The sequence below is a fragment of the Crotalus tigris genome, unplaced genomic scaffold (assembly GCF_016545835.1).
Source record: "Crotalus tigris isolate CLP2741 ecotype Arizona unplaced genomic scaffold, ASM1654583v1 scf7180000023637.1517150, whole genome shotgun sequence".
In the NCBI taxonomy this organism is placed as follows: domain Eukaryota; kingdom Metazoa; phylum Chordata; class Lepidosauria; order Squamata; family Viperidae; genus Crotalus; species Crotalus tigris.
In genome coordinates, this window is record NW_024100094.1 from 846308 (window position 1) to 862211 (window position 15904).

Sequence of the window (15904 nt, forward strand, 5' to 3'; positions counted from 1 at the left end):
CTGCAAGGAAGTGACTTCATAGCCAAAGCCAGTGCTCTTTGGTCTCACTTCTGGGTATTTGAGTACTAAGTGTACTATTATATCAATAAAGTTCAATCAGTGCTCCCAGTGTTACACATTATCCCAAAAACTCATTCAAAAACTGCTGCTGAACTGTAGGCTTGAGGTGACATAAAAGGAAATTAATAAAAGCACAGGGAGTAACTGGGTAAATTCCAGGCATTTAAAATTTTGTTATATGAAAAGATCTTTTTGGCTCTGGTTCCATGTCTTTAACGTGGGCCCATACACCCTATCTGGAGTACATTTCTCACCCAGCACTCAAAAGACCAGTGTAGCCCAAAGAAAGAAGCCAGTCTGTTGTTTGAAAACCGATGAAACACCCTCCAGGAAGGCTGAGGACTGCAATTCTTTTAAGTCTGTGGATCCTGGACAAAAGATTACTGTTATCTTCAGAGTTTCCCAACAAAATCAAATCTTTTTCAGGAAAGCCATGAAGCAACAGCTTGTTTAAACATTGTGTATCAGGACTCTCAAGCAGCCAAGAGAGTTGATGTTCAGGGTATTAGTGGAGTGTTTTTTCCATCCTAGACTACTCTTCGCTTCCAAGTTCAATAGACTGGAGGCAACTTTACAAAACACATCTGGAAGTATTCACAAAACTGGTTTTAGCTAAATCAAGTGGTTACACTTTTTCTGAACTTTATCTCTTCAGCATGTGTGTGCGAGAGTACATGTGTGAGTGATTGGGGAGGCTAGAATAACTGGATGCTTTGCACTGAACTCTGTCCTCACCTCCACCTTGCATGTAGAAAGCAACTATGTTGGAATGATTTGACCCAATCTTTTCCTTGATGCTATTTTTTTTCCTCTGGTGAGTGAAGTTCTCCATCACCCACACTTTCTAGTCAACCTCAACCATCACACTGATTACTTGATCCTTCTGATTTGCAAACATTCCTTGTTACCTACCTAGGATTGTGCCCTGCAATAATCAGTATCACTGAATCAGCTGTCCTTTTGCTCTTCCTTTTTTCCTTTAGTCATGGATCCTTCAGTCACTCTGTGGCAGTTTCTTCTGCAGTTGTTGGAACAGCAGAGCAATGGGCATCTGATCTCATGGACATCCAATGATGGGGAGTTCAAGTTGGTGGATGCAGAAGAGGTTGCCCGACTCTGGGGTCTGCGGAAGAACAAGACCAACATGAATTATGACAAGCTGAGCCGGGCCCTGCGTTACTACTATGACAAAGTGAGAGACCATTTTTAAAATTCAGGAGGAATCTGCCAATCCCTGCTTTGCTTTCTACTTCAGCCCAGCCTTAATTAAGGAGAGCGTACTGGGAACCTAAAAGAATATTTGGGTGGGTGGGTTTGTGGGGGTGATGAAATTTTATTTCAGATCAATAGGGAATGAATAAATGATGGAGCATAGGCTGTGTTTTGACAATCTGTGCAAGAATTAAATGGTAAATGTTAATATTTGCCTTCTGACACTCCCAAGTTTCTCCCCCCACCTCTTTTTTTGGGGGGGGATTTTTATGCCTGCAAAGATAAGCTTGAAATCATATGGAATCTCTGAAAATTGTTTGGTGGCTCTGTAACAGAAGAGTAACTATTTGTAGGAAAACAAAATAGATTGAGAAACATCTACCAACTGACACATACCTGTTTTGTTATATGAACCCCACTTTCCAAGGCAGAGTGACCTGATTTTTTTTTTCTCCCTTGGAAGAAAGCCCATTGAAGTGTATATATATATATATATAAGGCCAAAACTCATTCTTGGTCATTCTGAATGCAGGAAATAAAATACAGTAGAAGACCTTTTTCAACTGAATATTAGGTAATGCTTCTGAATAGTAAGAGCAGCTTGACTATGGAACTATATTAGCACAGAAGGATGGTGCGTTCTTGTATTTGTTCAAATGGATGCTAGGCTTTAACTTGGTGTGCTAAATTAGGATTCCTGCATCAAACAAGCAGATCCTGATGGCTTCAACAGCTCCTTCCAACTTTGTGGAATAAATAACAGGATAAATGGAAGCAAACAACATAAACATCTGGTGGCCCTCAGTTTTTGCTAATCTACCGGTAGCTCCAATTGATATTGTCAATCATTATCAAATGCTGGAAATTCAGTAACAGCTAATATGAGCTACAGGTTCCTTATTCCTTAACTACCTGATATCAAATTTAAAAAAAAGAGAAATTGGTATCCCATGTATTTTCATTCTCTGCTTCTGTAAATCTGTGCTTACATAGTTTAAAGTAAGACTCATTGAACAAGATAATCTCATTGTTACAACATAATAATCCATCTACACATTATTATTGTGTGAAGGTTTCAAAGCTACTCTCCTTTTAACAGATATACACACACGTGCACTATATCTGGAACTCTCCCAAAAGCTGAATAAAACACGCCGTTATGCAAATAACTGTCAGAAAGTATCAACTACAGTCTAGCTCATTTCAGAATACATTGGATTTTTAAATTCAAATATCTTTCCACAAAATGTTGTCAATAGAACCTTGTTGTCTCATGAAAAACGTAGCTTAATTACTTTGTCTCTGCTGCTCTAATTCAACCATCCTTTCTGTGCATTCCAGAATATCATCCGTAAAGTCAGTGGTCAGAAGTTTGTCTACAAGTTTGTCTCTTACCCGGAACTTTCGAGTATGGAAGGCATGAAGGATGAGGCAGGTACCAAAAAACCTGAGCAGGTCCCAGGTGAGGCCAAAGGGAATGAAGGTGCCTTTGGTACCTCCAAAGCTCCACGAGGAGGTGGGGGTGCCCCACGTAGCAGTCGAAATGAATACATGCGTTCCGGACTGTACTCCACTTTCACCATTCAGTCACTACAGAACCCTTCACCTGTTGGACGGGCCTCACGCCAGGAGACAGAGGTTTTGCCTGTGTTGCCTCCCCTTGCTGCTGCTCCTGAGCCAATGGCCTCCTTTTCCATGGCCCCAGTGGAGGACCTCCCACAACTGCATATAAGCATTGAAGAACCAGAGGAATCCCAAGAGTCCCTGCAGGTGAGTCACGAAAAGAGCTTCTAGCTTGCTGGAAGGGGAAGACTAGAGCTAGCTCCAGATTTTAAGGGGACTTTGAGTAGGATCTCCTCAACAGATCACTCCCTGGATGGATTTGCTTCATCTTTTGCACTGTTGTTGCTATTTGTTTCTTTGCTCTTTCTATATTGGATTAAAACACCCAAGAAAATAGCAAAGCAAGTAGAGGCTGCTTCTTTTTTCTTCTTCTATGATAGCATGGTGGTTAGAATGTAGTATTGCAGGCATTCTGCCCACTGTTAGGAGTTTGAGCCTGACCAAGGTTGACTCAGCCTTCCATCCTCCAAGGTCGCTAAAATGAGGACCCAGATTGTTGAGGGCAATAGGCTGACTCTGGAAACCACTTAGAGAGGGCTTTAAAGCCCAGTGAAGCGGGTATATAAGTCTAAGTGCTATTGCTCTTCACCCTTGTTTTTTTCTGATACTTTAGGCAGGGCAGAAAAGTGAACAGGGCTAGTAATGCTGACTGAGCTATATAATGCACACATTTGGCAGTTATGGGAACCTTGTGCATATGTTGTTGGGGTTTGTTTGTTTGTTTGTTTGTTTCTGGCATTATCTCTGTGCTTTTAATTATTATATGTTTGTGACAGCAGGTCTAAGCCTGCAAGATGAAAGGTTGGCAGTCTCAGCTCTTTTCCCCTTCTGGGTCTACACGCCTTAGCTCCAGCTCCTGCTTTGGTGTGCAGTTTGGTAATTCTTGCAGGGAATGTCTTCCCTAGCATCTTCTCCACTAATTCTGGCATACAGGTAGGATAGGCTTTTCACACCTTATGTCACTTTCTGGTAATTTAAAATGAAGCAAACACAGAGATAAATAAACGAGATAAATTCTATAGCACTATCTTCTGGCCATGTAGTATCATGGTCTGTGATAATGGAAAACAGCTCATTCTTCCCTCTCCCCTTTTTGGGAGCTAGATTAACCTCACAAGAGGCAAACAAAATAAAACCTTGTTTAAAAACAAAAAGGAGACTGTACAAATTCTATTAAAATTATTTAAATAGTCCGAAGCAAAATAGTCAAAGGTAAAGCAAATTAAAAAAAAAAACAGTTGCTGAATCTCAGATAGCATTTTGAAAGGATCTCCCACAAGAAAATAGAAATAGTTTGGCTAAGTAGAGATAATGCTGGTCTGCTCCTATTTAGAACCAATTCTATTGTAAAGAAGTTCCAGTCTGTCAGAAGACAAAAGACACTGAGTTTGCATTAGACAATACATATCAGAAGTAATAAATTACACTAAAAAGGCACAAACTGAGGTAATTGTAAGGCAGTATTTCTAGCTCAACTTGCCTTTTGTTTCCTACAATAATCTAATGAGTCCCTTTCTTGCTTTGGGCCTTTTCCCAGCTTCTTGTAGATTATAATCTTTTTTTCAGAGGTTCAGGAAGGCTCTGTACTGAACTTCTTGTTTTTCACTTCTCTTGGAGAACTTTGTGTAGTTTTTAGAGGAATGAAAGTTGTTCCACCTGGAGAGGGAGTGGTTTGGGGAATAGTTTCTTTTGTTACATGCTAAAACATCTCTCCTCAGGAAAATCCTGCTCGAGACAGAGACACGGGTATTCCCTGTCCCAAGAAGCACTTTTTATTTTTGTGAATGCTGGATGATAAACAGTGTTATATCATATAGAAAGTGCATCTCTTTAGCTTCACTATAACTCCCTGTCAGGAAATAAAAAAAAAAGGTATATATTTGATTCTCTGGCTGCTCTTTACAGAATAAACACTTTATCCCCCTTTTTCAACTTTTTTCTACAAGTTTTACCTTTAAAAAATTCAAATGTTCCCAAATTCCATCCTTAACATCTTTGCTTCAGCTTGTACGGCAGTTGCTCCCCTTTCCAAGAGAAGGCTGTCCTCCTTTTAGAAATCTGCTTTAATCCTGTCTTTTGAAATATTTTGACATGCTTAGCAGAAAATGACTTTTTATTGACCACATTATATATTTCCTATGCCAGTTCTTTTGGCTTTCTTTTTTTTTTATTGAAAAGTTTTATAAAAATTACAGTATACACCCCAAAACCCACCCCCCCTAAGCCCCCCCTCTCCCTCCCCCACTTCCCAGAGCTGAGTACAGGGTTATAATAATCAAACTCTAACTAACATTAACCAACTGTATAAATAACCAAGCCCATAATGCGCTTTAACTCCCCTTTAACATAGGTATAAACAAATTAAAAATAAACATAATTGTTATGTCCCGAGCCTTGCAAACGGGCTCGGGGCATTTGCAGGCAGTCCCGGGCAGGTGCAAGCTGCCCGGGACCAGACAGGCTGTCGCCAGCGCCTGTGCGCATGCGCGGGTGCTGGCGCGGGAAAAGTAACACATTGACCCGGGAATTGCCTATATAAGAGGCTGGGAGCTTTTGGGCGTTGCTGAAGCCTTCACCTGTAAGCTGAACACAGAATAAAAGAAAACCTGAGAACTACAACTGCTTCTCGTGTCTGCTTTTCGCCAAGGACTCAACACTGGCGACGAGGGTGGGATGCCTTACATCGCCTGGAAAGGAAGAGGTGTAAGCTTACCCAAGTGAGTCCTGAGCGGCGGAACGGCGTTGACTCGGCAGCTACCCGCCAATCCAGTGCGCATTCGGGGGTAGGCTGTCTGATAGACCCGTCTCCTGAAAATGGCAAAAGTTGGAAGGCTTTCGGAATTCGACGTCTCACATCCAGAGCGGTGGGAGTCCTATGTAGCCAGGGTGGAAAATTACCTCAAGGCGAACCAAATGAGGGAAGATAGGTTGAAGGCTGCCACCCTGCTTTGTGTCTGCGGTCAAGACGCCTTCGAAATCGCAGAGAATCTTGCAGCACCTGTCCCATTAGAGTCTGTCAGCTACGCAGATCTAAAGAAGCTATTGAAGGAGCACTTCCAGCCCAAGATGTCCGTCATCGCATGGCGCCACACCTTCGAGCAGAGGGATCAACGATCCAGAGAGTCGGCCAAAGAATACATCGCCACATTGAGGAAGGCCGCCAAGCACTGCGAGTTCAAGGACCTCGAAGAACGACTGAGGGACCGATTCGTGTGCGGCTTAAGGCATCGAGATCTACAACAGAGGCTTTTCGTCAAAGAAGACTTGTCCTTCCAAGATGCCTTAAGAGAGGTCACCGCAGAAGAAGCAGCAGGCGGCGCCGTCAAAAACATGCGGCCGATCAGGAACAGTCCAGATGCTGCATCCGTGCACCAAGAGGACGTCCAAGGGAACTCCGAGGAGGATCCGGACGAGGAAGTCGACCGTCTCCACCCCACGAAGGAAGGGAATCAGAAAGGAAGCTCTGCAGCTCCCCTCAAGTGCATCGGCTGTGGAGGTCGCCACAGGAGAACCGACTGCAAGTTCCGCTCCGCTATCTGCCGGGCGTGCGGGAAACAAGGACATATTGCAGCTGTGTGTCTGGGCCGACGAAAGGTACAACCTCAGGAAGAACTGCGCCTGAAAGGTACCAGGGTTCCCAGCCAGAATAGGGTAGGTTTTTGCGCTTCGCGAAGAAGCATCTTCAGGACAGGCACACACAAGCCCATCAAGAAAAAGCTGTCACTCAAGGTGAAGCTACAAGGGGTTCCATTAACTATGGAACTAGACACGGGGTCTGCCCTTTCAATCATATCCTTACATACATTTAGGAAGATTTGTTCCGGCAGTGGAACTCAGGCTAAATTAAGGCCTTCTGACATTGTGTTAACAGACTTTCAAAATTCGAGAGTGTGTGTTAAGGGGGAGGCCACCCTTAACGTACAGTATAAGAATTTTGAAGGTCCACTAGACCTATTAGTAGTAGGGGGTGAACGAATGAGTCTCATAGGACTCGATTGGTTTGAAGCCTTGGGGATACACGTCACGGGGCTCAACAGCTTACAAACACTCGACCTACAGGAAGTCTGCAAAGAATTTGCAGATGTCTTCAGCCCCCAGCTGGGCACATTCAAGGGACCCCCTGTGTCCTTAAAACTAGACCCCACTGTCACTCCCATTAGAATTAAAGCAAGAAGGGTCCCTTTTGCTTTAAAGAGTAAAATTGACACTGAGTTAGACAAACTGATCCAACAGGGAATCCTAGAACCTGTTGATTCCAGCCCTTGGGAGACCCCCATTGTCACGCCTCTAAAGGCAAATGGGGACATTCGCATTTGTGCTGACTACAAATGCACTCTCAATAAGGCATTGCAGCAACATGCCTATCCTGTTCCTGTGGTCAGTCATATTCTGGCCTCCCTCAAGGGGGGGCATGTTTTTGCAAAGCTTGACCTAGCTCAAGCGTATCAACAGCTGCCTGTTGATGATGATGATGCTATAGCTCAGACTATTGTGACCCACAGGGGAGCCTTTAAGGTAAAAAGGCTACAGTTTGGAGTGAATGTCGCTCCTGGGATTTTCCAAAGCGTAATGGAAAACACACTATGGGGCATACCGGGGGTTTGCCCCTACTTTGATGATGTCTTAATTGCAGGAGACTCCACACACATTCTAGCTGAAAGGCTAAGGGCTGTTCTGTTAAGGTTCAGGAAAACAGGCCTCAAGCTCAAAAAAGACAAATGCAAAATTGGGGTGCCTTCTACTGAATTTCTGGGGTTCAAAATTGATGCTGCTGGGATTCACCCTGCTGAATCCAAACTAACTGCCATTTTAGAAGCACCTAGGCCAAAGTCTAAGGCCGAACTTCAGGCCTTTCTGGGCCTCCTGAATTTCTACAATTCCTTTCTTCCACATAAAGCTAGTGTAGCTGAGCCTCTTCACAGGCTATTAGACAAACAAGCAGTGTGGCAGTGGTCACAAACACATGAGGCTAGTTTCAATGAGGTCAAGGCCTTACTCACTTCTAACAGTGTACTTGCACACTTCAATGAGTCCCTTCCTGTGTGCATCGCTTGTGATGCTTCCCCTTACGGGGTAGGAGCCGTCCTGAGCCACCTCAGGTCTGATGGAACTCAGGTTCCTGTTGCATATTACTCCAGAACACTGTCTTCTGCTGAGCGCAACTACGCTCAGATAGACAGGGAGGCTCTGGCTGTCGTTGCTGGAATTAAAAAATTCCATGATTTCTTGTATGGCAGGCATTTCACGGTCTTCACTGACCATAAGCCTCTGCTGGGACTGTTTACCACATGTAAACAAACTCCCCAAATCATTTCCCCTAGAATGCTTAGGTGGTCTATTTTTCTGTCTGCATATGATTTTTCCTTACTCCACAAGCCTGGGAAAGAAATGGGCCATGCTGATGGCCTCAGTAGATTGCCCCTGCCAGTAGTAGAAGCTGACCCTGCGCCAGCTGTCAACATTCTATCCATCCAAGCCTTGCCCGAGTCCCCTCTGAATGCCAGGGATGTCGCCGCTGAAACAGGCACAGATCACACACTTTCACGTGTCCTTTCTTGGGTTTTGTCTGGATGGCCTGAGCACTGCCCTAATCCTGAGTTTCAGAGTTTCTCGTCCAAAAGGAACGAGTTGTCCACTTCTCAGGGTTGTCTGCTTTGGGGAAACAGAGTTGTCATTCCCACCTCAATGAGGACTAGAATCTTAGAGTCTCTCCACGAGGGTCATCCTGGCATTGTTCGCATGAAGGCCCTTGCGCGCAGCCACTTGTGGTGGCCTGGTTTAGATAAGGACATTGAGGCTAAGGTGCATGCATGCCACCTGTGCCAGCGCTCTCGCCCAGAGATGCCCCAAGCTCCTGTGCATAGATGGGAGGATACACAGTCCCCATGGTCTAGGGTGCACATTGACTACGCTGGGCCCTTTCAGGGCCAGTTCTTCTTGGTCCTCGTTGACAGTCATTCAAAATGGCTTGAGGTTGTACCTGTCTCATCCACCACCACTGCAAAGACTATTCAGGTACTGAGGGGGATTTTTGCTGCACACGGGCTCCCAGATGTCATCGTGTCTGACAACGGCCCTCAATTTACTTCCTCCGAATTCCAAGCTTTCTTACAGGCTAACATGATTCGTCATGCCACGTCTGCACCCTTCCACCCGTCCACCAACGGTATGGCTGAACGCATGGTCCGCATCACAAAGGACGCCTTGAAAAGACTCACCTATGGGGACTGGCATCACAGGTTGGCTGACTTTCTCCTTTCTTACCGCACCACACTGTCCACTTCTACAGGGAGAAGCCCAGCTGAACTTCGCTGGGGGCGCAAACTTACTACGAAGCTTGACCGGTTGCATCCGGACAGACTGCCTTCACCTACCTCACATCCTAGGGCACCTAGACAACTACTTGTGGGTGCCCCGGTTTGGACTCGCAATTACGGGCCTGGTCATACATGGGTCCCCGCTTCTATTTCCAGGGTCACAGGTCCTCTATCCTACGAGGTAGCCCTGGACAACGGTCGTGTCCTGCGTCGGCACATCGACCAACTCCGCTCTAGGCGGGATCTTTCAGATGAGACTCCTGGGTCTTTTCTGGGGGGAGGGGGACCCTTTAGAGCAAAGGGAGGGGCACGAGCTGCTGCCCACCTCCAATGATGGAGCCACAAACGGCCCATTCCAAGATTCCGCGAGTGCCCCAAACAGGAATTCTAAGAGCCTATCCAACTACCAGGCATTCACGCCTACTCCAGCCAGGGAGTCACCCCGGGGGTACAATCACTATTCACCTGCACAGCACAGTACTCCAGTCAGGGAGGATACCCGGGAGCATCCCAATAAATCATACCCCGCAAGAGAGCTGGCACATAATCCCCAGAGTTGGCCTGACCTTACCCCAAGTCCTACAGGGGGTCAAACATACAGGGAGGTGGTCGAGGAACCAAGTCCCGACCGCAACACCTCTAGCCCAAATCAGGGAGTAACTGAGTTTTGGGAAGGTACAGAAACCCACACGAGCCCGGATACAGAACGGGGTTTAGGGAATGGACAGCCTCCTGACAGGTCTTGGACAGACCTAGGAGGTTCTACAGAGACGCCCAGCAGTGGCTATCACTTCAAGGGGCCCGAGGGCCTACAGCTAGGCAGGTCAACCAGGTCACAAAGTGACAGAAGCCCTGGCCTGACGAGCCCGGTGGGCGAGCAAGCAGGCCAGGCATCGGGGCACAGTCCTTGGAAGGCACCAAGGCATGATAAGGAGAACAGGCTCACATCTCCCCTCAGTCAGGGAACACCTGTCAGAAACCCAGAGCTGAGAAGGTCACAGAGAGCAAGGAAACCTCCTAAATACTTAGAGGGTTACATAACATTGCTGGCCAAACAAAAGCCAGTAAACAGTAGGAGCACTGGGGAGTAGAACATTGCATCAAAAAATAATTGTATGTTGGTTGTAGTCTTAGCCCGGGGGAAAGGGGTGTTATGTCCCGAGCCTTGCAAACGGGCTCGGGGCGTTTGAAGGCAGTCCCGGGCAGGTGCAAGCTGCCCGGGACCAGACAGGCTGTCGCCAGCACCTGTGCGCATGCGCGGGTGCTGGCGCGGGAAAAGTAACACATTGACCCGGGAATCGCCTATATAAGAGGCTGGGAGCTTTTGGGCGTTGCTGAAGCCTTCACCTGTAAGCTGAACACAGAATAAATGAAAACCTGAGAACTACAACTGCTTCTCGTGTCTGCTTTTCGCCAAGGACTCAACAATAATAATATAAAAAAGTCAATATTATTAAACAATATAATATCCAAATTGTTAACAATACTAATACTAAAAATAATAATAAAACTAATAAAAATTCTACTATAATAAACTATTAATAATAATAATAATACTCTAAAATTTACTCATAAACTAGATGGAACTTTTTAGTCCCATATTTATTCTGAATATAATCTGTCCATCTTCTCCAGACCGAAATGTATCTTTCTTGCGAATGATCCTTCAAGTAAGCTTTCATACTTCATCCAGGGACACTTCAAGCAAAATTGAGCAAAATTGTCAAAATTTTCCAGAAAAAAAAGCACCTTTTCTTGTATAAAATACCCCACAGTTTAAAGCAGTATAATACATTTTTTTTTGTATTTGACTTACAATTCTATTTTTAAAAAAGTACAAACAATCCATGACTGTAGGCCCTAAATTTTTATATTTCAGAAAGTCAATAATCTACATAAGGCAATGTTTTTCAAACTTAACTACTTTAAGATGCTGGCTGATGAATTCTGGGAGTTGAAGTCCACACAGCTTAAAGTTGCCAAGTTTGAAAAACACCATTCTAAAGCTTAACATTTCTACTTGATAGCTTAAATTATTAAAAAAAAATGCACAACTGAAAATTAACATTTTTGTTAGTCGATGTCAGTGGCATAATTTTGAGGAGAGTTTGACTTCATGCAGTTGGTGGGTTTCTCAGGCTTAAAGGTTAAGGCTCTGTAATATATTCCTCTAATAAGAAAGATTAGAGTTTTGAGAATAGCAAAGAGAGTCTTCACGGTTGTAGCATCAAAATTATGGAAAATTCTCCAATATGGGTTAAATTGCATTTATATTTGGATTAGGAATAAGTGAGGCTGGGAACGTTCTAAAGATTTTTTTTCAGTAGGGTCGTTAAGTGGCAGTGGCTGTTTTTATTTTTGTTTTATTGTACGTACAGATGTATAAATAAAGTGACTGAAGGAAGGTTAGTTCAATTTGGGAGGAAGAACAGAGAAAGGTTTTTCATTTAAACTAGAAAATAGATGCAGTTTTCATATGGAGGGAAAATGGGGCGGGGGAAGTAAAGAGGAAACATTGCATCTTCGTGCTGATCTGCCTGTCTCCTACATGGGCATGATGACCTGGATCCAGGAGGGATTGGTGTCTTTCTTCAGGTGGGTACATTGGAGGAGGCTGTTGCGTGAACCCACTCCATAAGATGCCCTCCTTGTATCCTACAGTGTTTGAGAATAATTATCTAGCCTTCTTACCTTCTTACAGAATATCATTGAATGCCTGGTAGAGATTCAACAGCACTTCAGAGGAAGTAAATTAGTTGGAACCCTTTCAGGGAGAGTTCAGGCTTGGGCATGGGGCATAGGCAGTGGTGTGCTACTAAATATTTAAGGATTGGCTCTGCCAGCTCCATTACTGCTGCTATGGTCTAGTCATGAAACAGCTGATTGGCATGCTAGGCTCACATCTGCTGTCAAATGGCTTACAATATTCCCAAAAATTTAATAATTGATTCTCATGAGCCAGTGTGGGCTGACTCCAGCGCATCACTGGGCATACGATTGGTTTCTCCAATGAATGATCCTTGTCAGGGAACTGATGGGGACATTTTTGGTCCTTTTATACCACTCAGCGGCTTCCGGTGCTATTAACTATGGAATCTTCCTGGGCTGCCTATAGAGGTAGGGGACCAAGGATGTTGTTTTGCAATGGTTCTGTTCCTAGCTCAGTGGGCAGTTCCAGTCAGTGGTAGGGAAAGAGATACCTGCCTGGTAGTCACTTCCTTGTGGAATGCTGGAGGAGTCAATCTTCTCTTCTTGTTGTTTGATATGTGTGTGAAACTGCTGGGAGAGGTACTTGCATGATAGACTGATGATTCTCAGGTTTATGGTATCTGGGCCTCATTGGAGATCCTGTAAAAAATTTCTCCCAGTTTTAAGGATCTTGGGATCTTGATGGAATGAAACAGGTGGAAATTGAAGGTTCAGTTATGCAGCAAGACATAATTGTACATTGTTGTTCTCTGCCAGTCTCAATAACTCACAACTACAACTGGATAATTTGTTGGCTGTTGTGGCTAGGAGGGTGATTGGTGAGCCAATTGTGGCCCTTCTGAAGTGGAAAGATCCACCGCAGTGATTCATTCCTTTATCACCACAAGGTTATAAACTTCTGCAATGTGTTCTACATGGCGCTGCCTTTGAAAATCACTTGGAAAATACAGTTGGTTCACAATGCAGTAGCCATATGCTGTCTGGCATACAGTAATTGCCATGATTACATCTAACTGGTGTGTTGCGGGCTAGTTACTAGTAGATTTCTTGGTGCCATTCAAAGTTGACTTTACATCTCCAGGGCTACCTGTTCCAAACCCCAATGTAGTGAAGTGAGGGGAGTTGAAGCCAGAAAATGCTATTTCTCAATCATGGTACCAGTGCTTTAAAACGACCCTCTTTCTCTCTAGAAACTAGGCTGGCCCCCTTGGTGATAGTACTTCGGAAGTAAGTGAAGATCAAATTTTTTCAAGGTGGCTTTGGGGAGTAATTGCTTGACATGTATAGCTGAAGGTTCTTTACACTACAATTGTTTTTATTTTGCTCTTATTATGATATTATTTGCAGTTATGGATTAATTTTCCTACTTTATTATGGATATTTATTGGGTTTTGGTGTCTTGCTATTAGTTGCATGAGTCTGGAAAGATTAGGCAAGATGCAATTATTAAATGTTATGTATGAGTAATCTGCAGTTAGATTCATAGGCTAAGACTGGTAGAAACTTAATAATTCAAGTCCTAATTATGAACCTAAAAATTATTAAGATAACATCTAAAAATATAGACAGTCCCAGGGAAAATGGTTCAGGTCTGATAAATTCAGTGTTTCCAGATATCAAGGGAGTCCCTTAGGTATCACTCCAAGGGCTCCAATCATGATTGGTATAACAACAGATTTCTTTTCCCATAGATGTTCAATTTCAAATTGCAAGTTGCAGTATTTCATAATTTTTTCCCAATTGTTTTTCCTCAATCCTAGCATCATCCAGAATAGCGACATCAGTAAATCAGACTTTCATTTTTTTCAATAATTGTTAAAACAAGCATGTAATAAACAAGATGACTGTCTGTTTGGATTTTAAAGTCCTGTAGCATCTTAACCCTCTCATTTTCCAAAACCTTCTCAACTTCTATGGTCCTTGTAGTTTTTACTCCATTCAAATTCAGACTTTTGGCACAGTTTCTAATCAATAATTCTGGCAACTTGGTCATGAGTTATAGTGCTTGTAGTTAGTTTGTGAAATTTTCCTGCAGCCACTTATCAAATGGTCAATTGTTTCATCTTTTTTATTGCAAAGGTGATATTTGCTGTTTGTTACATGTTGAATTTTTACCTTCATGCAGTTACTGGTCAAAACTTGTTTTAGAGCCACTAAAATAAAGCTTTCAATTTTTTTCTTTAACATCCCTGATCCTATCCAACTTTATGTGGGGTTTTTATTAGCTTTTTCTTCTATATTCTTTAAACATAGACCATGCATTGACTTGTTTTTCCAATTAATAAACTGTTCAATTCTACATACTTATCTATGTTCGGCCTTCACTTTTGTTGTTTTCAAGAGTTTTCCTTGAATGACTGCCTTCAACTAGTTTCTTTGCTTTCCTTAATTTAATCATTCAGGCCGTGCTTTTCGTCCTCCATAGTTTGTTTCATCTATAGAAGTTCTCTACTCCTTTAGCTCTTGGAAAATATAGTCAATAAATATCACTTTTGGGGAACAAAGCATGATATCTTGTCATTAATTTTCTTGTCTTCCAATCCAAATTATCAAGTTCCACCTGAGTCCGGTCAGCTATTCTTTCTAGGTGGTGAACAACAGATACTGCACAGGTGTTAATTGCTTTCTTGATATTTCCACCATTTAGTTTTGATTTCAAAAGTCTTTGAACTTGATGTTAGAATGGATAATATCATCATGATCATTTCTTTGACTTGATACTGTAATAAATTGGACACTTCCAAAATTCCCAAATATTTGTAGCCTTCTGGTGCTATTGCCTTTATCAGAGCATCATTGTTAAGCTGTATTCATCACGTTCAACAGTTTTTCCTGCCTTTATAACTATGGTTGCACACTTGTGGATGCCAAATTGCATTCAAATATCTTTACTGAAGTCTTTTGTGCTTTTTAATAAGGAATCAAGTTTAGCCTTTGTTTTTCAAAATAATTTAAAACCATCTATAAATAAATAGGATTTTTTTCCTCCTTTTTTGGCCAATTCATTTTCACAGTCTGTCTTGTTTAAAATTGCTGTCAGTAGGACCATTGATAGTAGAAAAAGCAAAGGTGATAATGAGTCATCTTGGAAAATTTCAAGTTTGATCTTCTAATTCTTCCCTGTTAGCTATCAGTTTCATTCAACTTCTTTGATCTGTTCATAAATTGCTGAATGTTTCTGCTGATTCCAAAAATTTTGAGACATCTCTCAATCCAGCTAATGTGAAAGAGAACTGAATGCCTTTTGAAGTCTATCCAATATATTTGATCTTTTTCAAATTCTTTAAAAACAATGTCAATCAATAACTGGTCCTTTGTTCTGCTCAAATTTTGGAGCACCCTTTTTTTCTACAGGAAGTAAATCATTTTTTTTCAAATTACTATAGATTTGATTTGCATTTATGCCCTTAAATAACCTGTAGGTTGTTGGCAAACAGGTCATGGGTATATAGTTTCCATGCTTATTTCCCTTTTCCTTCTCACTCTGAAATAGAAATTTCTAGTTGTTGGCCATTTTTTGTTTGTTTGTTTTCTGATGCTTCCAAAACCTTATTCGTTTGGTCTCCCAACCTCAAGGGTAGATTTGTCCGCGATTTTAGCCAGAATCTATGATGATGTTTTTGATCTTCTCTGATGGCTTTCATACCATTTCTCAGTTATCGAAGTGTCTTCCATATAAGTACTTCCACTGTGATTTCAACTTGCTTAATCTATGTGGGATTCCTACTGTGACTCGTATTGTTTTTTCCCCACAAACCTTTCTAAAATTTTAAGATCTCTTCTTGTCAGGCTTTTCATTATTTGTTGGTCTTTTCTTGTTTTCAAAGATTTTATAGAAGTGATGCTGATTTGCTCTAAGCTGCAAAAATCTGTTAGAATGTTCATATCCAATTGTCTTAGTTCTTGATCTTCCCTGTAATGGCCAGGACACGTGGTTTCAGTTGTTGTATATCCTCTGCAATTCCAGGTGGTGCTTCACAGAT

General features: G+C 42.6%; 1 protein-coding gene across 4 annotated transcripts in view; it reads left to right on the forward strand.

Moving 5' to 3' along the window:
• Window positions 1-15904, forward strand: part of ELK1 (ETS transcription factor ELK1) — a 38927-nt gene that overhangs the window by 7206 nt on the left and 15817 nt on the right. For all 4 annotated transcript variants that reach the window (XM_039320394.1, XM_039320396.1, XM_039320395.1 and 1 more), the window contains 2 exons: window positions 1044-1252; window positions 2614-3042. In XM_039320394.1, the coding sequence (XP_039176328.1) occupies window positions 1044-1252; window positions 2614-3042 (638 nt within the window). The remainder of the gene's footprint in view (window positions 1-1043; window positions 1253-2613; window positions 3043-15904) is intronic.